The sequence below is a fragment of the Orbicella franksi genome, chromosome 9 (assembly GCF_964199315.1).
Source record: "Orbicella franksi chromosome 9, jaOrbFran1.1, whole genome shotgun sequence".
Lineage (NCBI taxonomy): Eukaryota > Metazoa > Cnidaria > Anthozoa > Scleractinia > Merulinidae > Orbicella > Orbicella franksi.
The window spans coordinates 8,430,237-8,457,808 of record NC_138153.1 but is presented as its reverse complement, the minus strand read 5'-3'; the positions used below and the strand labels follow the sequence as shown (position 1 = coordinate 8,457,808).

Genomic DNA, 27,572 nt, shown 5'->3' with positions numbered 1-27,572 from the left:
ACGAGAGCGGTTCCGAACTGACAATCAAAAACTTTTTATAGGCGCTATCGAAAGCTTATGTACAGGAGATGAAAGTCTAGACTTAAAGAAAAAAAAAACAAAACGCGAATTTGTCTTGATGTCTTCTGATGTCCTTGAAAAGAGCCCCTGTGAATCCGCTTTCTCTTTTATGCCACTAAAGGCGAAGAAAATTTGATTGGGTTTTCTATGGACAGGAACTACCAATAAATTGTGATTTTTTTTTTCGAATTGAAACCTCTCTTACTAATATTTCTTCTATCTTGAAATTATAGGTAAATAAAAGAACTTCTTCAAATTCTCGCCTAAATCAAGATCAATCTAATCATTTTATCGCGAATGCTGAACATTTTGAAATATTTGGCAGGAAAGAAAAAAGAAATTCAGTAGAACACAAGCGCTATCAGTTCGATAATATATCGGAGAAAGTAATTCTGACATGAAAGTCACTTCAGATCGTGATATCCTTTTGATTTCACCATATTTAAAACACATGTAACCAAAAAAAGCTTACAACACGTCAATTTTGCGTTTACCTTAAACGAAAACACCGCTTCATGGCTTTCCACAAATAGCATTCGGGTACAATAGAGGGTTGTTTTCTTTTTTGTTTTTCATGAAAGCTCTGCGATAGCGATCCAAAGAAATGTCACCCCCAGAAATCATTCCCTTGTCGTCGATATAATGAAATAAATTTGGCTGTGTAAATAATGTTTATAGCTAGAGTAGATATACTCTATTCTTACTCACGTACATGTGTTGTTTTCGCTGTTTAACGATTCCGTTGAGTTGTCGCGAGCGAGCTAAACCCTTTCCTACGTTGAAAGGGTTTTTCTTTCTGTCGCTAAATCGCTGCATTTATTTTTATCATCCGTTTTACATTGTGTCAGCAATGTTATGATCTGTTTTCGTTTAAAAGGTCTTCATTCTAGAAATACAATATGTCAATTCTTTTATCATCCATTTGCAGAGAAAGTACAGGTTATTTTGTCTATCTGAATAATTTATCCAGCTTCGACGGTTGCACGACTTGAGAAAAACAAAATTCACCCGTTTGTTTGAATGAAATCACTTGTCTTTTTAATCGTCATTTCTATTCGAGCACCTAAAACTTTCGCAAAAAGACCCGCACCCTTTCTTGGACAAACGACAGCACTAAAGGGACCAGATGATTTGATTTAGCTATTCTTTTGCGAGCCGGCAAAGGTGCGGTTAGCGTGGGTTGGGAAATGTCGTCTTTTCGTCTAAGGATTTGCCCTCGGCTCTTGCCCTTTTAAACAGGGAAGGTTTTCGGTATGTAGTTTTTGCACGAAATCTTAGTTATGTTTATATCTGTTTGCGGATTTGAATTAGTTTGGAAACCTGTTCGTTAAATAGAAAGAAGACTTTAAAGTGTGTTCAGTTTTAAAGTGATTTTGATAAAAAAGTGTAAGGTTTCGGTTCGGTTTTAATGACTTGTTAGCAGAATGTAATCAGTTTTTGTATTTGGACAGAAACATGGCTCAAAATTCAAACGAAAGAGCCGACTTTGAGAGATTCAAAAATTGAATTCTTGCGATTATCAAACGGTTGGTTTTTGTATGCCATTGAGCGAGGGCCAAACATCTATGTTAAGTTATACTCATCAGCAAAAAGTTGGCTAACAGTGGACGAATCGTAAATCAAGACTTTTCAATGTAGTTTGCAAAACAACAAAAAGTCAGCTTCTTAATGTTTGTGTCACACATCGATTTAAATTATAATTTAATTCCTGTTGAAAGGCGATTAGGAAGCACTGTTTATACCATCATATAGCCCAATTATTAATCATTGAAACTTTTGTAGGCAAATGGCAACAAATTCAGCTGAGCAAAAGCTGTAAATTGAGCGAGTGATGTCATTTTTCTCTCATGTTTCGCCATTATGATTTTTCCACCATTCAAACTCTGCAAAAACAACAAAATATTGACCTCTGTAAGAGTGATTTGATGTCTCAGGATTTCTTTGCTCTAATTGAAAATATTAGGGCTAATTTACACCTTCAGTTTGCCTTTGTTTTCGTTGCTCGTAGCAGCGAAATGAAGTTACAAATATCGAAGAAGATTCACTTGTTTGCCTCTTGCAAAATCTCTCGAAAGATAGTTTGAGGTTTCAAAATATTTTAAGCTTTGAACTGAATTATTTCCTATTGCTGCTTTTCCAACATTAAATACAGAAATCACAATACCAGAAGGGCGTTAGAGTTTTAGTAACTTTTCGTACAAGAAGCTGTAAAAATCGTGGCTTCCTAGTATTCAATAAATGAAGAAATACCAGACAATTTTCCAGTGGATTTCACTTTATTTAGTTAAGTTTTTTGAGTCTCAATGTTCATATATTTAGATATAATAATTATAATTATACTATTCTCGATCGCTAACATAGCGAATGACAAAGCAATGACCTTCATACAGGTTTTACAAGAGAGAAGATGGAAAACATGATTTATAATTCAACGAACGCTAAAAGATAGAAATAACTACATGAGCAACAAGAGAGATAATCTTTCTTTGACGATTTCCAGAATGAACAGTAGAAGAAATCTGTGTTGATAACATAACCTGCATGAATAGATTCAGTTATTTTCCAAGTTTAATATTTACAGCGTATATTTTCCTTTCAGAGCGATACGGTCTCATATCTCACGGATTTTTGAGCCTTGAGACAAGAAGCGATATACGAGTGCACGATAAATCTTTTAATTACACACAAATATCATGAAATCAAATATGAGGACCTTTTTATCATGTCGCAAGCAGGGCGGCTTTATCTGAAAGAAAGTTAACTTCCACAGCGCAACACCTAATCTTATCACGAACTTGTACAATATTTAACCTGTCCAAAACTGCAGAAAAAGAACAACATCGCAAAACCTTCAATTTGTACACAACCGAATCGCTCTTCTTGCTAGTTTTTCCAACCCAACTTTTCTTCTCAGCGAGTCTTATTTAATTCTCGTATGGCTATTCCACACGTGAAACGGACGAGAACTTTAATACGACGGGAACATTTACTAAGGTACGCACCACATTCAACTTAACTTGTGTCCGTTTTCCTTTTTATGTTTTCTTTCCCGGCCTTTCTGCGGGTGAAAGTTCTAATTGATGTACAGATACACGGGAAAATTTGTAATTACAATAGAACTTGGCTCCGAAGGACGGACGGAGGGGCGGGCGGGCGAGCGACGAGTACGTTTTCTTCGGCGGAACTTGTTCAGCAAGAACTGCCTGTCGTTTCATAGCATGCAGAGACGCTTTTCTCGCACTAATTAAATGTTTTTCTCTTTCCTTGAAGACGTCACGGCAGCTAGTCTTGTCGTAGTTTTTCCTAAGAGGCGTTTATCGAGACAGCTGGAGGAGCAGGTAAATAACTTGACGGATTCGAAGTCGGAGCAGGAATAAGCGGCCCGTATAGACCCGGGTGAAGCGTGGGTAAACCCGTCATGGACGGCCTTGAAAACGCGGTCGGAGTATGAATTGTAGGACTAATAACTGGGCTGATCATACTGGATACTGAACTGCCTTGACTGATGTTAGGCATGGAATCTCGGCTGCTCATGAGTTTGTCTTCGCTGCCATGTTTCTGTTCTTGTTTTACACCCTTAGACTTGTTCTTGTTCTTTGAAGAAACTTTTCTGTTTCGCGTCTGGATGCCATCCTTCTTCATGGAGAGCGGTCGGTTCACCTTTGAAAGGAAAAGAGAAAACCAGAATTAGTCGAGAAGTCCCTAGCAATTGACGAGGGGAAGTGTGTAGCCACTAATCCCTTGCGTAAACTACCCAGTAGTCTAAATTTGTCTTCGGTTCGAAGTGAGAAAATGTTCAATTAATCTACAGAAGTTTAACAAATCTTTCTAAAGCGCACTGTGCTCGGCGCTCTCAGCTGTCGAAAAAAAAAAATCACTGAACAAAAACCGATCAATGTTTGAATATCTGCTGGCTAAGCCAAGTGTGAAACGAACTTAAAGACAAAAAGGAAACTTTTAAAAAACTTCCAACCGCAAAATCCGATAATTTCGTGACTTGTAAAAGCGAGTAAGTGCACTCTCAATTTTCCACCATTACGAACGGAAATTGGATTAGACTATGAAGTGAAATAGAAAGGCGAAAGTTTCGATTTTCATCGAACTTAATTGTGTAAGCCTGTGCAGAAAATCTGCTGTGTTCTTGTGACGTTTTAAACCAATAACTCAATTCACTTCAACAGGCGAAAAATCGCCAGTTTAAACACGCAGCAGTATCAATGGCAATTTCCCGCTTGCCGACAACCTCCTTTTCTCTCCATTGTTTGCGAATGTGCATTTTATTAAAAAGAACTATAATGACAATTGCTAAAACGGTCTTGAGGAAAATTTCCCGAATGGAATCGTCTCGAATTTAACTGGTTTCGTGGCAACCACTTGTTATTCGTTGAATTTCTTTCTTTTCTGCCAAGCCGCGTTTTTATGAAACAAAGGAGCCCTTTTCTTGTCTTGGAAAGCCATACGTTTTCAGTCTACATTTTACCGCGGCCTTTTAACAGAAATACAAAAGAGAGAGGCAGGTGGTCCTGGGTTTAAAATACCAAAGATCCTTGTTTGACCATTGAAAAGCCATTTTATGTCTTTCCGTGTTTAAAGCGAGATTCAAAATCACTATTCTAAACATTAAATTAATTGTGCTTTTTAAATTGAACGGGTTCTGTGTGTGTGCGTGCACCATACTTTAAAATCCATTCACGGGAGGCTGATAAAAAACATTTCAAGTTTTGAAATTAAAAATTCATGCTTGTAACTCATTATATGTTAAGACAACGCTAAAAATAAAAAGACCCGCGACTACACAAAAAAGTTGAAGGAAGCCAGTGTGATTACCTAATACATAATCAGACAAAAGTATTTTTTTAACCACAATTACGGTCTTGGCGTTTATTTGAAAGCTGAAAATTCAAGACATTTGTTTCTTGACTTATTGAAAGCCCGATAACACAGCAAATATTAAAGTCTCATTATCTTCGTAATGCACAGGAAACAGCCGAAAATTCAATTCCCGCCAAGGTATAAAAGGAAGCTATTAACTCGATATAACCGACAAGTTGATGTGCTCAGTTAAAATTCAAGCGAGAACACAAAGGCCCTTTTCCCCAGCAGAAGGCTTGAAGGCTGACAATTAAATTACCGCAGGAAATGTGAGTTTTTCGGTGTTTAACGGACACACAAGTCATTAAAGTTTAATACATTAACATTAATTAGCATGGAAACTGCAGCTTTTCTCCATTGAGAAGGTGTCGAAGCTATGTTTTTGAATCGTGTAAAAGAAATTACGAATGTACACAAAGCAAAACAAAAACTCCACTATTTGCTCGCAGCCCGCGCGCCATGTGAAATACTTCTGCCACGCAAAGCCAAACAAAAGTCATTGAACATGTAAAAATATTTACAAGCCTCGCAAAAAAAAAATCGGAAACCCAAAAGCACAGCACATTAAGCTTTTACTCAAAATAACTCAACCGGAAATTGAGATGAAATTACCCCAACTTTGCTAAAGACTAATTGATGAGCTTTGTAATAAAATATAATCATCACACATAACGGCTTTGGCAACAGCTGGGGAAGATCTCAGCGAACGCACCAAGAGATTGTTCGTCAAAAGAGCGATTCACATTTTATTCAATACATAAAACGACCAGTTCATTTGCATTCTTGATTTGAATTTTATTTCCTCGATGGCAAACGGCTGAGGAGAAAATAAAAGAAATTGTACACGAACAGAAGAGCGATTGCATTCGGAAATTTCTTATCTAAAACGAAGGAAATTCGCTTCTCTGAACGTCTTAAAACTCTGTTTGTTTATCGTTTCTAAGTCATTAAGGATAAACGAATTTCTGATCGTGTGATAAATAAATCAAGCAACCCGCCAGTTATCAACGAATATCTTATCTTTTACGCTTATTACATTCGATTCGACGCTTTTCTTTTCCACAAGAAATCCTGTCCTCTCAAACAGAACACGAAGTAAAGTGTTTTTTAAGCACGCGCGCGCGGCCACGCACGTTCCACTTACCGCGTGGAGTTTCCAGTACAGTCCACACGCGTTGCAAACTGGGTCTCCGTTTTGGTTGCGTCGCCAGAGTGTAGTCTGTGTGGTATGACAATTAGCACAAGATGTCCCAGCTCTGCGGGCTGCCGACTGTTTGAAACAAAAAAAGAGAAAAGCAAATTAGAACTAAGAAAGAAAACCTCACGGTTCCCGAAAAGAGAAAAGCGCTTAGGAAGTCCCTCAACAGTGATCGCAAATAAACTCTGAATGCGAAGTTCCTCGCAGGGGATTTCTTGCGCCATCAAAAGCATTTAGAGTTTCATTAGAGGCGTTGACAAGTCGCAGTTACGTGTTAGGCGTAATTTATACAACGTCTGTCTGCAAAATAGCCCGATTTTACGCAAAAAGAAGCATGAAAGCTCTAATTGGCAAATTATGCATCACGCTTAAAATTTTAATCAAATTCCCCATATGGAAGACCATTAAGATAAATAAAATTAAAAATTCCTGCGCCTCTGAAAAATTCTACTCGGGCTATCTGTCCGCTACATTCATCTCATCGAGTCTTTTAGTTAGCAATTAATATTGAAAGGGCTTTGAAAATTTTCACACTCTTTGCTGTCAACGATTGTGAACGCATCAAATGTCGACCGTCAAAACCTTTAGCGACAACTTGAAAATTAGCTTAATACCACGACTAACGTAGAAAGATTCCAATTGCAACGTATGTAACTGAAAAAGAACTGAAATTAAAAGAGCCTTCTAGCTAGAGTTACGTGTGATTCAAAGGCCTCATACCAGTCGACTCACCAATCTTCGTTTAGGTTTTATGAGAGGACGGCTGGCTCCATTCATCTTGTGGTACAATCCACAGGCGTTGCAGAGGTAATGTCCTCCACCATCTCTCCGCCAAAGCGGGGTTGAAGTAGCGCCACAATTCACACATTCGCGCCCATCCGCTGGTTGAAAAGACGAAGAAGCCAAGATCAGCTTGTATCCGCGTTTCGAGGATTTTCTACTTTCCTCTATGGTAACCACTCGCGAGAAATTCGGAATAAAATCATCAAAATAAAAACAAATGTGTGCCCGGCTTTTACATGTAGTGTGCATGTGTTTAGCCTTAGAAGACGGATTGGAGTCGAGTTCCTTCTGGTAAACACTTTTCCTAAAAGGTCATTCTTTACGACAACATACGCGTCTTACATTGAGATAAGTCTATCCTCCTTTGCCAGATTTTATGACTTTCTTATGGCAATTCTGTAATACAACTCTCTTCACTTCGCGAGAGCAAAACGTTATAACATGACGTTCTAACAGGGACTGTGTCGAACACATCTTTGCGCAGTGGTTACCGTTCTAAATCTAAACTAAAACATATAAAACTAAAAAGGAAAGATAAGAAAAACACACACATATATATTTAAGGAGTCTCTGAAAGCAGGAATGCCGCAAGTACAGGACGTTTCAACGGTGAACATTACCGCACAGTAATTAGGTTTATTTAGGGGCATAATTAGTGCCTCCAAATTAGAACGGGCATAAAAGAAATTTTGCGGAGAGAAAAACTTCAACTCCCGCAGCTTTTGTGGAAGGAAAGAACGCTAATCTCACCAGGAAAGTGGCATTTTGGAGATAATTCGATTTGGCGATTAGTTTTTGTTTGCTCGACTGTAAATCCGTACTAACCTGAGTTCGATCGGCTCTTGGTTCTGGTTCTAGGAAAGTTTCTATTCGCCATTAGCCCGGGCAAACCAGGCAGTGGTCCGAAAGAGGACATATTAAGCTCTGAACCAACGTAATGTGGGAGAGCGCCCGTGAAAGGAGCCGTGTCGGGTCTCGGGGAAACAAGCGGCATTCCGGCTTTCAAACGTGCCTTCTCTTCACTACCGTAGCTGAAAATATCGCTGCCCATTACTCCGCTCTCGCCAGAGTTTATATCCTTTGGCGGTGTTGGCGGGAAGGGGAATAAATGCGCCGAGCTGTGAGACAATGACATGGAGCCCGAAACTGCCGAAGGAGGCATGGAAACAGGCACGGGACTTGGACGATGGCCCTGCTGGAACGAAGGACACCAAACCGACGGTGGAGTAGCGGTGGAACAACCGTGCGACATGAGTCCCGGCGCTGGCTTGCTTTCAATCCACTGGATCGGAGTGTGGAAATGAGGACGACAAACCTGACCTGGTGGAACGCGAGCGGTTGGCAAGAACACCCGGCTACAGCTTCCTTGTCCAGATTGGCTTTGAGGATCTTGAAAAGCTGTAGCACCGTGCGCGGCCATTTGGCACATTGACGGGCGGTAGGCCCGACCGCCGGGAGTGTACGACCAATTTGGTGCGTTTCCCGAGCTGTCTAGGTGGTGAAAGAAAACGTCCACTTCGTCTGGAGGAAGAAGTTGGTTCGTTTCAACCAAATTCATGTTGTTTGCTGCGCAGTTCGAGACAGAAGGCTGCATTCTGTCGCTGCCATGAGCGCCTTCGTGTTGTTGGCTAACGGCTGGGTGAATCCATCTGTGTTCAGGGTTGACCGCTTCCATCTTCAGAATGCCAAGTCGCGAGAAACCTTCAAGAGAACAGAGGTGTTGCTCAACGCAAATAGAACACAAAACTGACAGAGTGGCATATATTTAAATGGTTTAATAAGTCCCATAACAATAACTTCAGGAAATAATAGGCAAGAGGAATTTCATTGTCCTGGCATTATATTCAATGGGAAATTCGGCGAACGGTGCAAGACGTCAAAAACTAACGTGCATCATCAAACGGAAGTCTCTATTCACAGTTTTACAAGTAAAATGAAGCTAGCACGACTTATCTGATGAATACACTCTAGAAATCTTTAGAAGCTATTCAAATAGATATGGAATTTCTCCAGGGCTCCTAACACACAAAGGGAGATCTCCGAAGCTGTAGGGAATGATGATTGGGTAGATAAGGCGCTAAAATTAAGTGCGAGACATTAGCTTTGTTAGGCATCGCGGAACTTCGTTTGTACGTGACGCCGGGCAGAAGAGTGAGAGAGAGCGAGAAAAAAAAAAATGTCCTGAGACTTTGATCCGTTGTGCGCACCTCGTGAAAATCCAGTACTTCGCGCGTAGTGGGTCGTTGAAGAACCTTAACGTGTTTTGTAAATAGCCACAGTGTTGAGTCTTATAGGATAAACCCCGCAATGCACAAGCTGAGATGTGGTGTCTGGTTATATTCAAACAATATTTGAAAGGTTTTGTAAGCAAACCAGGCTGAAGTTCACTCCCGCTTGGTTGGCGCCAACAAACCTGCTTGTATACACATTAGGAGTGACAGGTCAGCCGCTCAGCCAATCGCCTGGCGCGCTGGTTGACATTTTGTTAGATTCTCTCTTCCATTCAAAACTTCATTGGTACACAAATCAAACAATCAATTCTTCGGCTAAAGTGAACTGTCAATCACGCGGCTGGGTGCCATGTAAAGTTTTCAAACAGTAAATTAGCGGCAATAGTATTTCACGTGAGCTCTGTTTAGCATCGAAAACACGTGACGGACGCGCGTAAAAAGCAGAAGGACGCCCGGTTTGATCTCCTAACACATTTTGGTTTCGTGCCTGCGTAGTTGAAATACGTAACTCTTCAAAGTCAGATTTGAATTTAGATCCGGGGCAAGGGATTCCTCACTTATCTCTGTAAAATCAACCTCTTTGACTGCATTTGTTATCATTATATACTTTTCTTACAAGCGATAAATAATATCCTATTTGACGAGCAAAAATTAACGGCTTTGTGATCCGCATTAGTGATGCCCGAGTGATTTTCCATGACGTCCCGAGAAAACATCCCGTTGTGAATGTTTGCTGAAGACTATTTGATCAAGCGGTGCTCGTCTTGATGGGCGCATCCGCCATCACAGAGCAAAGAAAAACAACATGGGTGCTTCGCTGTACAACTAATTATCTAATGCCGAGCACTGATTGGCTCCCGGGTTAAGTTCATTGTTACGACAGGTGGAACGTGACCGCAAGATAGAGCCGATAACAAAAGATAAGCTCCGCAAAGATTTTATTGCGTATTTCAGGGCTTGTTATCAGTGTAAATGTTTGCAAACGAAAACCTCTTTAGGGATGATGGGAAATAAATTAAGGCCTTATTGCACTCGGTGGCTCCGAACTGTCGTAAAACACTTCGCCACAAACGCTACTGAATTCGGTTTCTAGTCGCACTAACATGCTATTATTCATCGAGGGTGACCTTTCGCGCGAAGTATGAATAGAATGACAATGTAATTGGCTGGTGTTATCAGAGTTTCAAATGTTCAACAATGTTGATGATTTGCGTGCATGGCGTTAGGGTTTGCAGACAGCAAGACGCTAGTTTGCAGCCTGTTAAAACGAGATCTCGACAACTCGAGATGAAGATCACGAAGTGCTTCCCGACCTCCGGAGGAGATATGGGTGTTTGATGCGTGGTGCGCCAAGGAGAAAGAGCTCCTGATTTGTAAATCGCTTCTTTAATCGTTGATCGAATTCCAGCAGAGTTTGTGTCTAGAATAATGATAATATTTATACTTTTCTAATCACGAAGCAGCAGAAATTCGTAAACAAGCAATAAACATAATCGCTATAATCACGACGATTACCAAGACAGTGCAGAGTTTGAAATGTGTGATAAGACCGAATCGATCATGCAATTTACACTCTGCAGTGAGAGCGATCCAAATGTTCAATGTTTACCACAAGAATCACACTCGTGAAATGATATTGAAATCCATAGCTACTAATATTAACGGACAACTGGTGCTTGCAGCGAAAATAATTTTTCCCTCTTTCATAAATGCTGAATCATTAAAATTTCTTAGTCCCACCTGCGGGCACAGGAAAGAAATACAATCAAACCGAAGACAGGCTGTTTACTTGGTGCGGTTAAGGGCCACATGCCCACGTGCCAAACGAAACGAACATGAAATCGACCCCTTTCCGCTCCGCTTCAATAAATGTGAGAAATTTCTCTTTACGTGATGCCCTTGAACCGCTCAAAATAGTTTCTTAATATTTCCTCTCCGTTGTGGCGGTATCAACATTTCAATTATTTTCCATTATAAGTCATAAATGTTTAAAGCCAAAACTCTTTAGGACAACAAGAAATAAAGATAACCCTTTTATGAAAAAGAATAATAGTTTTCGAAAAAAATTAGTGTATTTAATTCAACAAATGAAATGCGTTGCCCATGAGAAAACACTTTTAGTCAAGGGCACGAAATAGTAAGCGCTTGAAAAACTTAAAGGTTTCTAAGCCCTCTATTAAAATATAACGTAATTATGAGTTTTTAAGAGCGCTAGGTGTTCAGAATTGAATAAACCTATTTTATCGCAATTAAGATCGAGAAATTGAATTACTTAGCTGTGCAGAAAGAAATAACTTTTTCATAAATGATTTATATTCGGCGATTTCCCACAAGTGCCATTGCGTGTGCGGTTTGTTCAATTAAACGCAACTTTCAAGAGAAAAAAAAAATCATCAGCCTTTCACTTTGAAGGAGGAAAAATGTTTGTTGTCTCTATACAATGCCAGGGATTAAAATGTCTACTTCACTGAAGTATGTCTCTGTTTGATGGATTTATTTGGGTGGCTGCGCCGGTTGGTCTTAACTGCCTGGGTCCGTTGTACAGTAAGGATACCTATCTAAATTAAGAACATGAAAAATTTACCAGGAAGAGGAGTTCGAAAGCCCTCGGGCACAGCTCTTCCGAACACGAGAGGACAGAGACTCCCCAAGATGCAGGTCTCCCGGTTAACGTTCTCCAAAGACATGCTGAAGTTCCCGGCTACTTTGAGACTTTTTAACAGTTGCTACGCGCCGAGACTGTACGGAGCTGCGAGGAGCCGGCGCCGACAAACACTGTGCGACTCACACGGTAGCTAACTAGATATATCTATCTTTACACATTGCGCTAGACTAAATCCGTAAAACACACAAGCATTGCTTTGCTGGAGAGATAAGTCAAAAGAGGAAAGAGGTTATCAGTGAAATGTTCCCATTTTCCTTTGTGTACGGTGGCGATGAAATCTTTTGTATAATCGCCAGCATGCATGATTGCATTTCTGATTTCTGAAAACACACAACTGTTTATTACGCATTCTCGTCCTGTTTTGAAAAATTAATCTTTGGAAATCCGTGAGCTCTCAAAGCCACCGCCCACCACAACAGACCAAGATACAGCTCGATATGGCCGTCGATGGTTCGTGGGTAGAGTAGACTTTGAGGCCCGTGAAAGAAGGGTGATAATTTGAAAACTTTCCCAAACAGGAAACTCCGTTTAGCTTTATCTGATGTAGGGGGTGTCGTATCTTGCTTGCATACTGTGCAGGTTTGGTACACTGTATCAGTTAATCGCTAAAACAAGTTTAATGTCCGCGATCGATTTTATATCTGGAAACCGAACTGTAGGGCTTTAAAGCGCTCTCGACAGGGCAAACTGATAAAGCATTGAATCGTGATAAAAACGGATTAAAACCATAAACGCTAGCTAAACTTGCAGGCATAGAGAACTGTCGGCAATACAGAGAATTTGGGCTCGCGTGCTGGTTGACGTGTGAAGTTGTTCTCACACAACATGCAACGTGTTGCATAAAAACAAGGGAAAACAGATCTTTCGATGCACCAAAACAAAGATCGTAAAGTGATATATTTTCATAGCGCCAAGACAATTTAAAGCTGCGAGATATATCGGTTGTACATCAGATGAATATCGAAAGCTACAGGCTTTGTGGAGTCGCCGTGCATGCAGGAATTTTTATGGATAAAACCATCTGTGAGAACCATTGATCGGCGGTAGGTAACTTTGATTTTAGTTACTAACTGTTTCAACGTTGGAGGGCTAGAAGCTGTTTTTTATTCAAAATGAAAAGGTGTTCAATTCTACACAGGAAACGCTGTCGAAGGAAATGAGAATAATGCTGACAGTATGAAAGAGCGTGTTGTTCGACCGCAGGAATCTGTACAAAGAGGCAAAAATTGTGGCTAAAACGGCTTCAAAACGCATTTAGAAACAATCAGTTGGGGTGTCATTGTACTTAAATAGCAGCGTATCCGTAGTTGTGGACAAAATATTAAGTCGATGATTAAAAAGTTTAAAACAGACGAGCGGTTGATGGTTTTTTTTCCGCTTGTGGGGGAAAATAGGTAACTGTTACAGACATCGTTTTGTTGTCGAGTCGACAATCGCAACGGCCGTTGTGAACAGACATGAACCAGTATCGCCTGAATCAGATCCGTTTCGTACCACACAAGTGAGACATGGTTAATTTCACTTGAAACTGTTGAAATCCCGCTCAGGATCTACAAAGCTACTTGCGTTTTTCCTAGTCCCTTTATCTAAGTTAAGCTTAGCTTTTAATACCTCAAATAGGATTGCCATAAGCAGTTGACAAACAGGAAATCAGTCTTCGCTTGTACTTGGCTACATACGAGATCACTCTTACTATTTCTATCTTTAGCTCGGTCCAATATCGAAGAAACAATCAATTGCAATGACTTTTAAGCTATACGTTTTATGCTGTTAACACAAGGTACATCTATATCTGCGATAGTGCTTCCGAATAGATATATCGAGAGTTTAAAAATAGATTTACGCGCAAAATCTTGCCTCGTTTACTCGGTGACCCCGAGCAATAATTCGATTTTTTTTTTTGGTATAAAAAAGGAAACTACTGTAGTCATATTCTTCTACTGTTCAGTATTAATAATGACCAGCACAACTCTTAACTAAACTAACAAATCTCGCTCACATAAACAGAATCGTTATCTGGCACGGAAAACCAACAAAAGGTTAACCCAACAAAAACTCACGAACAAAAAACGATAAATCTAGGTCTCACATTTGACACACGCAGAATTTACATAACAATGAGCTAACTAAGCAACTTGTAAAATCGGGAGGGAGTTTAAACTGAGGAGATATTGGTCCGGATATACTTTACAAAGAAATTAACCAAGAAACTCTAAATCCTCGAAATGTGAAAGAAGATAGTTTGGAAATAATTTCGCGCTGGACCTTCCCTAAGCTCTATCGGTATGGCACGAGTCGGTAAACGCCCGAATTGCTAGCCTCTGCATGCAAATTTTCTGCTTGTAAGCTCATTGTGGGCACGAAAAATGTCTTATCAGTAATAAGCAATTTACTAGTCCTTAAAATTCATCATTTCGCTGCGGAGGGGTTGAAAATTACAAAGCGAAACGACTTGCGGTGGTCACTGGAGCACGCGAGTCTGTGTCCTAAAGAGTTTTCGTGATTGACAAATGTATTTGATCCACTTGGCGTCCCTAAACGGCTCTCCAAGAAGGATTACTTTAGACAAGACTTGTACGGCAAGCCAATTTCGGGTTAAATGTCTTAACTGCGAAGCTTTTATAAGCGGATTCGGAGCAGTTATTGAAGGAACTCGAAATACTCTTGAACTTTGAAAAGCGCGTTATCATATGAGAACGATGGTGAGACGAGAAAAACATATCTCGTTTCTATTTGTTGTAGCATGTTCCTTTGTGATTTTAAACATTTGTAAAAGCAAATAATCCGCCGCAATCTAAGGAGGATAAGTTCACTAAAATTACAATACGTAAGAACAGATAAACGAAGTAGCAATTATATGTTATGGTTACAGACGAGAGATGTTAATACCCAAGACGTACAGAACTCGCTCATAAGTGTTCCGCTTGAAAAGATTCACTTCATTGCGTGAGCTGTTTGTTTGCAAATGGTGTTAAAAAATAAAAAGACTATTGTGTATAATTCGATAAAATTTAAGAGAAGTTTGCCTATTTCCTTATCGCTTTCCTAGGAACGCAATCAGGAAACTTGGTAGCCGACCAAGAGATCACAGTAAGAAACAGATACGAAACAAAGTTTAATCAAAGAGGGTTTCTCGGTTGACGAACGTTCCCCTCAAGCAAGTCGCGACAACCCGGCTAGGAACAAAGACAGACGCGTGCTACTGCCCATCAAGAAGAATACAAGTTTCTAAAACTCAGTGACTCTTTTATCTTCTCAATTTGCTTAAATTTTAGGGGCGAGTGACCCGGAACACTCATTGGCATTGTTCTTCGACTACAACTGTGCTTATTTGACAAACGTGGGCACGTATGGTTTCTGGGCGTAGTATGAAGCCTCGATGAAGAAAGCGCGAAACGTCTTTGAGCGGAAGAGTTTTAGACGGGCGCGAGCCCTCAGGGAAAGCCTTTGGAAGCTGGGCTGTTCATTGCCGTTGTTCTTGCAGAAGTAACCGTGTGAAATAGCATTTTTGGCCTAATGGGAAAATTCTTTGAGGGTCATAGTGGCGACAGTGAGTCGGTTGTCGGTGTCTTTGATTTCTCAACTGTGATAGCCCCTTAACAATCAAGTTTGTGTTCGGAGCGTTTCTCAGTTCCTGTCCCAGACGTTTATTTACTTAGCACACTGCTCCTCGAAACAACTTCTCTCCGACTTTGCTGCAAACGTAGCGGAAAGTGTAAATTCTCGCGGGAACTAGATAAATGCGCTCGTGGTTTGCAGCCGGAAATGCCATTCACCTCTCGATATAGCGAGCCACGCTCCCTCTTAATACCTACCTCTGTTGAAGCTCATGACAGGGAGGCTTGCTCCAACTTATCAATCACTCTATCTAAAATTGATAATTGCATAATTATCACATTTTGGATCTACGCTTGATACTGAACGATATGAATTTTTACCTACCAATGTTGAAACAATTCTCACGGCCTTGGAAGGAAACCGGCTCGAAATAAGCCCTGCGGATCTCGTCCACAATATTTTTTTTCGGTGCTTTCTTCGTCCACGAATCGTTTCTCACCTTTTAAGCCGACCACATGGTGGAAAATGTTCTGGTTTGCAGCCTAGAATTTATTGCCAAATAAGTGCACTAAATAATTCATTTTGTGTCGTCTGTTCTGATTTCCCACCCTTTTGGCGTAAAACTCAATAACTCGGTGATTTGATGGTAATAATTGTTTATTCAAAGGGAGCCTTGGATAAATATTTCTCGATATTTGCGCAAACCAAAGCTGATATGATTGTCAGAAGTGAGAACATTTCCCACCCCCTTTATGGGCAAAAGTTACGAAAGCAAAACTTCTTCAGTAGCGCCTTTGATAGGCTGTGAACTATTATGGTTCTCATTCAAGAATTTTGTTGAGCCATTAATTTTTTATCACTTCGGCTATCCAGCCTCATTTCGCTACTAATTGAATTCTCGTAAACGCATTTTACGATTTCTAGTAAGACGAATGAGTTGCTGTCCTATACCCGCTCGCGTTTGGTCAAATTCTTGTTGTGTGTACTTGTATAATGGCTTTGCGACACAAGTTATCCGCCTATCAATGGCAAAAGATAATGCAGCTAATAACAGCGACCTAAGTAACTTGTAGCAAACGGGTAACAGATAATTGCTCAATCGAAAACCGAAACAGTTTTGCGCCTATGTTTAGCACAAGCGGTCCAATATAGGCCAACGCGAAACCTCGCGCTCAATCACTCGATCGAACCGTGTAAGTGTCTTGTAATTAGGGGTCCGTGGTTTTTCCAATATTTACCTGGAGCATCTGCGGGAATAAGTGAGGGCAAAAAAGCTGTCTGTATAAAAATGGACGTAATTTCATAATGGCACAGCTTTTGTGCAGTGCGTGATAATGTATGCATAACTGATGACCAAGCCATCAAGCTCTCACACATTTCTAATGGTCTGATAATAGGCTTTTGGCGAATTTTGTATTGAGGCAGCTGTTCTTGGCCCTCGAAAGCCATAGTGCTCGTAGATAATAATTTCTTCACTGACTGATAATTTAGCAAGGAGCTAATGCGAACATAGAACGCGTAACCGCTGTGTCATAACATTCGAAATACGCTCGCAGTGTCTTACAAACTACATAAACTTTGCTGTTCGATTTTGAATTTGTAAAGTCGACCAATTCGAGGAACGGAACTAAGATATTGGATTATCGACAGCACTTAACGATAAGGCGGGTGGTTTTTATTAATATTCACTGCAAGTGATGTGTAGGTATTTACAGAAATCAGTTTGTTATTCCTTGCGCGAAGCTGCAGCCTTATCGAGATAAACCCATCAACCTCCTGGTGCGATAGTACAGATACAGCAATTTCATTGATCAGTACGATTAAACGGAGTCAAAATCTATCTTTCAGCACTACAGGGAGCTTGTTCTTTCAAATTAGTGTATACAGAAAACTGGCTGGAAGTTGTTACTACTGCTGCGGTTCACTGGAAAGCCAAGGACCTTGGTTCCTTCGCACTAAAGAACTCCGTATTGAGGTGAACTCGCAAAAAAACTTTCGCCACAAACCGCCGAGGTACAAGGTAATCCGATTAGCTTTCCTCAAGTAAAACAAAATCTACTCACCTCGTTGGCGATTTATTTGTTCAACGAGCTCCAGCGATCGCTGACTTTTTTTCTGCTACAGAAAGTACACTTTGAAAGCACGGGCTAGTGTTACATGCTATTTATACGACTTGAGCGCTTGGGCGCCAATTCGGCGCCTAGCGTACCGGTCTAATTCACTGCTTTGTCTAACGTGCACATGCTTTACTGTGCCGACTTCTAAGCACGCAAGATGTAGCTGAGATTTCTGCGAAATCCACCGATTTATTTCCTGCAATGCCTCCAGATCGACCGAGCAAAATGGTGTGAATTAGAGCGAATACCTCACAAGACGATGGACGGTCACTCAACTGTGACGGATTTAGCGAGTCACATCCGTGCGAACCATTGGCGCCGAATTCGCGTATTGAGAGTTGGATACGCGCTGGTTGATTGAATCCATTCGTTAGGCAAGGCAAGCCAAGTATTTGCGAGCGCAATGTAACCATATTTAGCTAACTTCTCGCAGAAGGAACGGAACAAAATCCACAACCAAAAAAAGCGCTAAATTTCACACTTGTATCTTTACGAAAGCGTTACATGTTCCACCAGCGGAAATCAAAATTGTTCACGCTGACATTACTCGAGGGTGGGTAAGTGAGCACGCAAGAAGGAGGAAACCAAAAATTTAGCGTCAAATAACCAAAAAACGAATGCCTATTAATTTTTGGTTCAGGAGGAGTTGACAGACTGCAGGTTCTGTGGATATTGATCCGGTGCAAATCACGCGTGATCTTGTTATATTTCTTTTTAAATCGATCTTTCCTTTGTCACTTAGGCATGCTCGAGATTCTCTCGCGCGTTACTCGAGAACGGAAAAAAAACCCATCATAAAATCATCTCTATGCCGAAATATCCTCGATGCGGTGAAAATTTTGATTGAAAAGCGCTGTTGAAATTTAATTACGAAACACAAGAACCCTGTTTTCTGTAATAATCGGGATATAAAGCCGCAAACAAGACAATTTTAACACGCGGAGTCGAAGATGGATGGAAAGACAAGAGAGTTTGTCAACTCGATAATTCCTCGAGACAGGTTGTGATTTATTTCGTCAGGTTTTCTGTAAGACCTCAAAAACCAAAGAAACGCAAATTTGAAGGTCGATCCAAGTGACGTTTTTCTGGCGAAGACGAACTGATGGCATGACTAATTAGAAAGACATTGTCAGTTTTTGAGCAAATTCTTGCATCCATCTGGCCACTTTGGAGCCACAAATCCTGTTTCCGTATACAAATTCGCCCACCTATGGCAGCTAAATCTAAAAAAATCCCTCAATAAAAGACTGGATAATAACAAATTAATGAGTCTGTGCTGAGTTTGTAAACATCGTATTTTGGCACAAAAAACTAACGCGGCCATGCCTCAAACATCTGCATGGCCGTACAACCGAACAAATCTTCGCGTTTGTACTTCAATTTCGCTGCCGGCGTTCTTCGTTTTCAACAAAAGCTGCGCTTGTAACGGGATCCCTCAATTTTGACATTGATATGTTGTATATTAGAAATTGTTTGAATTTCTGCCTTGTCCACCAAGACTTCTGACGCCAATGGGTTATTTAGTGAATTTGTATTTTGCCATCCTCGAAGGCGGGGTTTCATTGTAAACTAGAAAGTTCTGATTGCTGTCCTCCTCTGGGGCCGAGAACACGTCTCAATCGGTTTTATTCAAGCGGAAAAAACGGAGGCAATTGGCATTTTACCGCGCCAAATAATCCATTCATATTCCGCGCGTGCGTTCATTTAAGATTCTTTAAAAGGAAATTTCCTCAATTCTATTAACAGTGATTTCATCATTTGTAACTGATTACATTGATCTTTGCACATCATCAATGCAAAACCGCATGCTTTGAAGGACGAATTTCTTTCTTCTTGTGCGCAAACAGAAGGATTGCGAGCCACTTTCGCCCACATTTTGCGCTGAGTATAGAACAGAGTAAGCAAGCACAGTCATCTCAATATCTCGCTTTGGTTTGGCCAGTATAAAATACACGCAAACGGTCATTCGACAGTATGCATTTCAAATTCTAAAACGACTCGGCATGATCGTCCATTCGACGATAACTCTTAGCTTTCATAAATTATTAAATTTAGAAATCTGTTAAGGTTATCTTTGATTGAATGCTTTACCTTACTAGCTTCCTTCGTGTAGCTAAACGTTCTGTATTAAACTACCTCTGTCAATTGCTGTTGAACAATGTTCCTTATTAATTTGCTACAGTTTTAACTGAAACGTCAGCGAGAGATTGAAGGAGGGGAACTCTTGAAGACGCATTTCCTTTTTCTGCTCTACGCCTTCCTAAAACGTCAACTTATATACTCGTTTCCTCCTACTGTCGAACGAAACTGTTTCAGTTGAACGAGCGGCAAAAAACTCCTCAATCTGGTGTCATTACACTAAAACAACATGCAAGATCTTAAAGAGTGCCTTTAGGTTTATCTTAGATTTTCAAGGTAGATATTTAAGCTTAAGTTTCATAACAGAAATCTAGAATCTCACCTCAGGAAAGATTAGAAGCTTTCGTGAATGATTTGGTTATCTTTGATGTGAAGGCTCTGGCTTCAAAGGTATACAAAATTCAAGTGTTTGCATTTACGAGTTTAATAAGGTGAGAGGTGTCAAAAATAAAATTTTGATTTGCGGAAAAAGACCCGAAAGGTCACTTGAAAGCAAAACTGATCCCATAAACAAGGACTTCTTGCACTACTTGCCTTGGCAAAGAAAACGCTATGTAAAATGCTAAGTAGCACGAGGGAAATAAAAGACAAAAAAATATAACAGAACTTACCGTATTCAAGTTTGCGTCAATAAATTTGTGGCTATACAGCATCAAGTCGAAACTTCGTATTTTTCTTTTGTGATATTTCGATCTCAATGGCGCAGTTTTAAACCAGCAGAGATTCGATTAACTGGAGGAAATTGAAACATTCGGCGTATATTTATAAAACATATTAACCACATAATGTAATGGGACTGTTTTACTATGCATGGACGCTCGACCAATCTCGCGCGGACGTTAAGTGGCGCGAGCAATCCACCCACGTGACCAGCCTCCGAGGCGGCAGATGTGTTGCATCGGTCACTCGAGTTTGAAAAGATCAAAGTCGTTTTCTATTTCCTTTATATAAAGAAATAAAACGGCGTCATTGCTCTCTAGAAATAGCGAATTAAAAGACCTTTCAAGGCATTTGCGGAACTCAGTTTTCATACGGCGCAAAGCGGTTTTTGTACAAGTTTATTAAAAGATCTCGCGCTCTCCACATGAGTTCGATCACAGGTTTGCGTGTCAGAAAAAATAATTGCGTGCTCGTGACGACAAGTGTTTTTGTAGGCTTTGCTTAACTGCATTTAGTGTCAGATTTCACGGGATTAAACCTTAAAACCCAACATGTGCACGACCTTTGTTGACTAAAACATTGACGCCCTTCTAGGTTGGAAATCATTTTGGACGTAAATGTTGCCAGCCAAAAAAATTCGCATTGTAGGATTTCATCCACTCACTTGCCTCTCTTATTTTACTCTTGCTGTACTTTTTTGCCACAGCAATCTTACTTTCTATCGAAGGTACTGTTCGATAGTTTACCCTTTTAAAAATAGTGTCACCTAATGGAGATATAAAGATATTTTCATTAAGTTATCGAATGGGCCGTGAATCGCATTTGGGTCTTGTTTTGTTTTGCAATCATTCGGAGGCGTTGTAATGGCTTTAAATTCAAGAATTATTCCTCTCCAAAGTCCAGATCTGGTATTTAAACGCGCTTCTGACGATATCCTCGTTTATACTGTATTTTTCTTGCGAATAAATGTGAAAGTAAAAAAAAAAAAATACATATCTCAAATGTCGAAGGAAATAACAAGGCTCATATCTTGAGACTGTTCGATATGTACGGTAAATATCTCCGAATATACGACAAAGCAAAGTTAAAGACAAAAGTTTCATCTGACTCAAGCCGCGAGAGAACCTGATAGCGTTAAAAAAATTATTCACAGTTTCCAAATACCATTTTTCAATTTCAAAGAAAGTGGATTAAAGTCTCTGATATCCTGCTTGAGTACTTTAAGATCGACATAGTGTCTCGTACTTGCGATTTTAAAGTGCAAAGTAGATTCCAATCAAAAGGGGGCAGGATCTAGGAATGTGTGTCTTGAAGTATACAAAACCGACTTATGCAGTTAAGCCCTCTTCGACGGTCAAACAGCGAATCAACGCATCGGTGTTTGCCATAAGAAAGAAAGAAATGTTCTGGAAGAGGAAGGCGTTCGAGAAGTCGGAGTGAAAATCGTGCTTTGTGCTGACGAGGTGTCTCGTTCAGGAAGCCGGGCTAGATCTCAAGCTTACACGCCGTTAAGAGGATCATGAGTAATGATACGTAAAACCCCGAAACATAATCCCTTGGCTTTCTCAATCTGATCAGTGTATATAAAACATGAATAAAGTTAACAAGTGAGGTTTAATTGCAAGATAAAACCTCTTTTTTTACATGCAGGTTTGTCAAGGGTATACCGTGAAAATCACGATAGCCGGCCTCATACTCTGCATGAATATCAAACTACGCAGATAAAACTCGAAGTGATGGCTTCGTACAAGGCTTCACAACACCAGTTTTAGTTAGAAAAAAAATTGCTTTTATACCAATGAACACTTATGAGCTCGGTGTGACATGAAAGCAAAACTTAAGTCAGTGATGTAGATTTAAATTAAACAGCATAGGTGCAAACGAACCATTGATGTATTTGTCAATAATTTATCAAGATGGCGCTTAAGAAAACCTATCTTTGGAATGGAAGAAAAATATCGCAAAATACGTCTTTGCAAAATATTTAATCAGACAAGTAGATATTTCAATTTTAAAGTCTTACATTACACGCGTCAATTTTTTGCTCTAAATTCATGCCTTCTTTATCGATAAGATATGCCGGGTGAATTACATGAAGCGCAAACTTTGCGGAGATTTAAAATATGTTCACTTCTCAGATTGAAGCGAAGAGGGCAGGGTTCGATAGTTCATGTGATATTGTCCGACTACAGCTGTGAAGATGGACTGACTACCATTTATTTCATCTGGACACACAATCAACATGGATAGGAAAGACAGGAAAAAAAAAAGTTCTAAAACTCCCACCTTAGGTTTTCGGCCTCGTTCGTCCGTGTAGAACCAAATTCTGCTTTTTAAGTTTATTTTGTAGCGTGGCAGTTTTTACTGGCCAGAGGATCTCCTGTGTCGCACCGGCAAAGCTTTTGAAGACTCAATTTAAGGAAGCTTTTTTTTGTTAATCCGCGACCACTCTTCGCTTATTTTAATCATCATACCATATCAGCACTTTTCGGATGATCCCTAATTTGTTTATTTCAAAGGCCGGGGCGCGGTAGGGATTTGAATTTGGAGTAAGACAAACTGTTCCAATTTTTTTCCCTTCTCCTCCGCCGCATTAGTTTCTAATAAGGAAGAAATCAGTTGAATACATAAACATTAGTGCAAAGAATAGCTAGACAAAGTGCGGTGATTTGAGTTGAATGCGATTTTCATTTTCAATATTAATCAACGCGAACCTCTGCTCTCTGTCAACACAGAAGCAATCGCATTGTTTTTCGATAACGATCATGGCATGCATATTTCATGGAGGAAACACATTTCACAAACCCTGCCAAGCCTTAGATTTCTCAATCTGATACGTTCTGTTTTGGCTTGTTAGGGGCACTTTGCATAAACAATTCGGCTACCGAATTCCGTCTTCCGGATGGTCTCAAATCGGTGTCGTCCTTGGAAGTGCTTTGATATCTCTCGATCTGTTATCTGTTTTCTTTGAAGTTTTCATCTCAAGAGGAGATGATCACTCAGAAATCTAATATCGCGTTTGTTTCCTGTTTTATTTTTTAACTTTCCTTTAATATATGTTGAAAACCTCGACATATGAGTCAATATATTTTATTTTCCTGGAAGCCATTCAATGTTGCGAGCAAATACGGTGAAAGCATCACCGACGAAAAAGGCGTATTAATAATAAGATTAATAACTTCCTTAAACCCTTTTTAAGAATCAAAATGCCTTCCCTTGTCAGCGACAGAAATCTTATCAGGCTTAACCTAACATTCGACATTAAAAATATTGAACGCAAACTTACGATCCGTTCTGTTTGTATACCTAACCCTTTTTTGTTTTGTTTTCTTCTTTCGCCACCATTCAACTTTAAGATTTAAGATTTTTCCACAACAATTTTACCCTCTACTGAATAAAAAGTTGGAGATTCGTTTGAGTCAGTTAAATTCCAGTTCGCACATACACAGTGTTCAGTTATCCTGTGCTCGTTATTTATATCTTAGTTTCGCTAGATCAGTGGGACATATCTCACTTAAAGTGCCTCTTTTGACAGCATCTCTGGCACCTTCATCAATCTCACTCTATAAAAACAATTCCTTATACAAAGAGAAGTCCATAATTTTCGTGCAGACTTGACCTTTGCGTGAGTGTGTTGGCAATATTTTTTGCCTGTTTTGCGAGTTGCGTCATTCATACAAGCGGCAAGCCGCGCGAAAAACGTAACATCACGCACGCGACACTACGCTGCACACGTTCTCGCTTGTCCGTCTTATCACTCAATTGAAGACAAATTCTACTGCTGGTTTTATTTAGTGCGTAAATAATCTGCACAAACGCAAACTTAACAAAACGTGCTGAGTCCCGCATCTTCTTAATAACAATTTCACACAATCTAATCTTTTGTGCTAAGTTCGACCAGACTCGCGTGCGGTTTGGTAAATCCACTTTAAGACCTCAATTTTTAATAATTTTTTTCGGTTTTTAATCAATGGAAATTTTTGTCCTCCCTTGATGCAACGAAGAATTGTTGCGACGCTTTACAAACGACATTTGCTAAAAAGAAAGAAAAGTATTATTTCAATCTTGTGTAAATTAAACCATTTTTTTTTCAAAAGGAACCAATTTCGTGTGAAGACAAAGGCAGTTTCAACAGCGTTTCGTTTTGAAATATACTTGTACGGACAGAACGCGGGTTCAAATGTTGTAATATATCTTTTATTTTTCTACCAGACGTGCAATTTTAAAAATCAATTTTTTTAAAAAATCGTAAATGCGATCAATGACCAAATTCTCCTGACAACACAAGTATCTTGTCACACAGAAGATTAGGAGAATATTGAAAATCATCAATAACAGGTTTCTGCGTTGATTTACCTTCAAATTCTCAGAAGTTACACCAGAAGAATCGTATTGAAATTAGTAAAAGGAATTAGTAGTTTTAGCTCGGTGCTTACATGTAATGGCGTATATTAATCAGAGATTTGGAACTCTTTAACACTATCATGTTATTAATACCTAAGAAGAGCAAATCTGTATCAAATCGATTTTTTTTCTCGTCTGTTACAGTGGCAAATTGTCAGCAGACATAATTTTGAAAGAAATTTACATGTCGGCGTAGCGAAAAGTAGCTCCCACTTGAAACTTTACATGCATTCCATGATGTGCTTCAATGAGAAGAACATAGCAGTGGTATTACTGGATTTACAATCTACCTCTGTATTAACAGTTTTCTTCTAAAAAAATGAAAAGCAAAAACAACAATACTGGAAGAACCCTTTAATACAAGGCCACTGAGACCTGCGGTTTCGAAGCTCGAAGTTTTCGTGTTGTTTAGAAAGGTGGATATCTGTAGAACATCAAAATAAAAATGTTATTTTGGCGACAAGGCCCACAAGCACATTAGAAATTTTAGTGGTTTTTTTCAAGGGGCATGCAAATAGAATCAATGTTTACTAATTTCCCAATCCATTTTCCCACGCCATCTGTAGAGTTTTCCTAAATTAGTGAAAACTGATACGAAAATTCCTCAATGTTGACCCAACAAACACAAGTTCTTTCTTTCCAAAGGTGACAACTTGCCTCCAACTAGACAAAATACAAACGCATGCCGAAGAATATTTTTGGCACACTGAATGGCAAGGACGCCATTAAACTGCGTGCCTTGCATTGCTGTGGAAGGAGTTCATTAATAAAAACAACAACATAAAAAAGTCGGCGAGAGGTGGGAAATTGCTGGTGAAGTAAAGAACTAGTGAGGTTTGGGTTAAGGATGATATGAAATAAGCCCGGCGTTTACTGCCAGACTGACTTTGTAGGTTATAACGGTTTTCCAAAGGAGAAACGGAAGTTAACATAACAGTCGTTTTATGATGGATAACATTGCCGGGGAAACATTGATTTCACGAGAAAATACATAAGCGAGCAGAAGCAGATGGGCGTAGTTATAGATTTCCGTTTCATTTCTCATCAGTAATTTCCTTCTATTTGGAAACATCTTTCAACAACCGAATGGCTTCCGTTTTAGCTTAAAAGAACTAAATGATGTTTAAGTTATTCTTGCTAAACCTAGAAATTATCCCTTACAATTTCCAAAGAAATCTCGGAATGCAGTTTAATAAAATAGGAAACAAAAAGAAGAGGTTATTATTAAGGAAGTATGTGACGGACTTTGAAAAAAAAAAGAAACCACGAAAGTTCTAATTAGTGTTGACGGCATAACGTTTGATTCCTCCTGATAACTTCTCCTTACCCACTTACAAAAACTGCTATTGGGTACGGTTCTGAGAATTCGATGTCACATCAAGACAACATCTCCAAGTTGATGACTACAACCACTCTCCTAACCTGTCTTCTATGGCAAAGCATTGGGATTGCAACGAGAATTTGAAAATTGATCACTTTGGGATGTAAAGGTTAAAATGTACGTGCTCACAAACCAACTATGTTCTCAGTTTTGTTGTTGTTACGTCCATTGAACGCTGAAGAATTTTTCCCTAGACTGAAACACTTTGAAGAAAAACAGGAAATATTGAGTGGGAGAATCAACAAAACAAACCAAACCAAAAAACACAGTTCTGCTACTTCCCTTTGAAGTTTGTTTGATAAATTATTGAAATACTTTGGCTATTTTGGTCTTTTTCCTCTACGTAAATATGTACGTCAGCAAGCTCGGTACGTGAAGTTTTTCCCGGTTCTGTCTCGGTGAAGTCTCGCAGGCAAATCTTGTCTATTAGTGTTTACATGATTAAATCGATATCTCCTTTTGAATCGCCGACTGTGTAACAATAAACAAGCATGCACATTCCGATAATCTGTTCAAGATGCCACGACTCCATCTAGATAAGAGTGAAGAACATTCGCCGAATTGTAAGCAATACTGTTTATCACATTCCTGAAGTGGTATTTCTCAGTTAAAAGACCTTGTTCACAACACAAGTGTCCCTATGGGGAGGGGGAGGAGTTCTGTCTGAAAAGTTCTACCTACAATTAGTTCAAACGGTTGATATTTACCAGCTTTTCTCGCCCTAGCGGGGACAAGTAAAGGCAAAGGTAAAGTTTGCACACAAGCCAAGGCCGGCGCTTATCTCCGGTTTCTGTACCATGAAGCAACTAGAATTATTTTTACTCCCCCTCCCCCCCTGAATGAGATGCTAGTCCATCGCAGGGTTACCCCCAGCTTAATTGCTTTGAAATTTAACTTCAAAATAATAGTTTACTAAGATGGAAAACCACCAAAGAGATAATAATGAATCATAAAGGAACAAAGATGGTTAAGGACGGAGAAGATTAACACGGATTGCAAACGACGAACTTGAAATATTTAACGTAGCTCCTTTAACGTGGCACTCCAACAGAGGGAGGTCAAATATCGAACACAAAAATTCAACGCGCGGCGCAACTCAAGATCTACTGGATAAGTTTAGTAATTAGGTTCGCCCTGTTCTTTCTAAGCCTAGCAGTTAATAGAAAGGCAAGGGGACTTTCCAATAGAAAGATATTGCATTTGAGATTGGCGGTAAAACACTCTCTGGAACCTTTATTTTCATTTCCCCGTTGTTAGTTTTCTATTCAATTACTTTTTTGAAGGGAAGTTTTTTTCCCCATTTTTTTTTTTGGGGGGGGGGGCGGGGGGGCGGGGATTTGGGAAATTTCCAAAAAGAAATATCCCTGCAGAGTAATCATGCAAGGGGAGCCATGGGAAAAAAAATCGAGCATGTGCTTTCTACTATTCAGGTCCTGTTTTTGAAGTTTAAAAATTCTTGGACAAGTTATATTGAAGATATGATTGATCATCGCAGTTATACACA

General features: G+C 39.7%; 1 protein-coding gene across 6 annotated transcripts; it reads right to left on the bottom strand.

The window, feature by feature from the left end:
* Positions 1-1,047: 1,047 nt before the first annotated feature.
* LOC145498331 (GATA-binding factor 2-like) lies at positions 1,048-27,371 on the bottom strand. Of its 6 annotated transcripts, none has more exons than XM_081478246.1 (5): positions 20,235-27,371; positions 7,739-8,614; positions 6,863-7,011; positions 6,077-6,202; positions 1,048-3,720 (listed from the first exon to the last, which is right to left on the bottom strand). In XM_081478246.1, the coding sequence occupies exons 2-5, from the start codon at positions 8,586-8,588 to the stop codon at positions 3,364-3,366; spliced, it is 1,482 nt and encodes a 493-aa protein (XP_081334372.1). In that variant the 5' UTR covers positions 8,589-8,614; positions 20,235-27,371; the 3' UTR covers positions 1,048-3,363. The 6 variants fall into 6 exon arrangements, with proteins under 6 accessions (XP_081334372.1, XP_081334373.1, XP_081334369.1 ...); XM_081478247.1 differs by having other exon boundaries at positions 22,570-27,371; XM_081478243.1 differs by lacking the exon at positions 20,235-27,371 and adding an exon at positions 11,729-20,225.
* Positions 27,372-27,572: the final 201 nt, after the last annotated feature.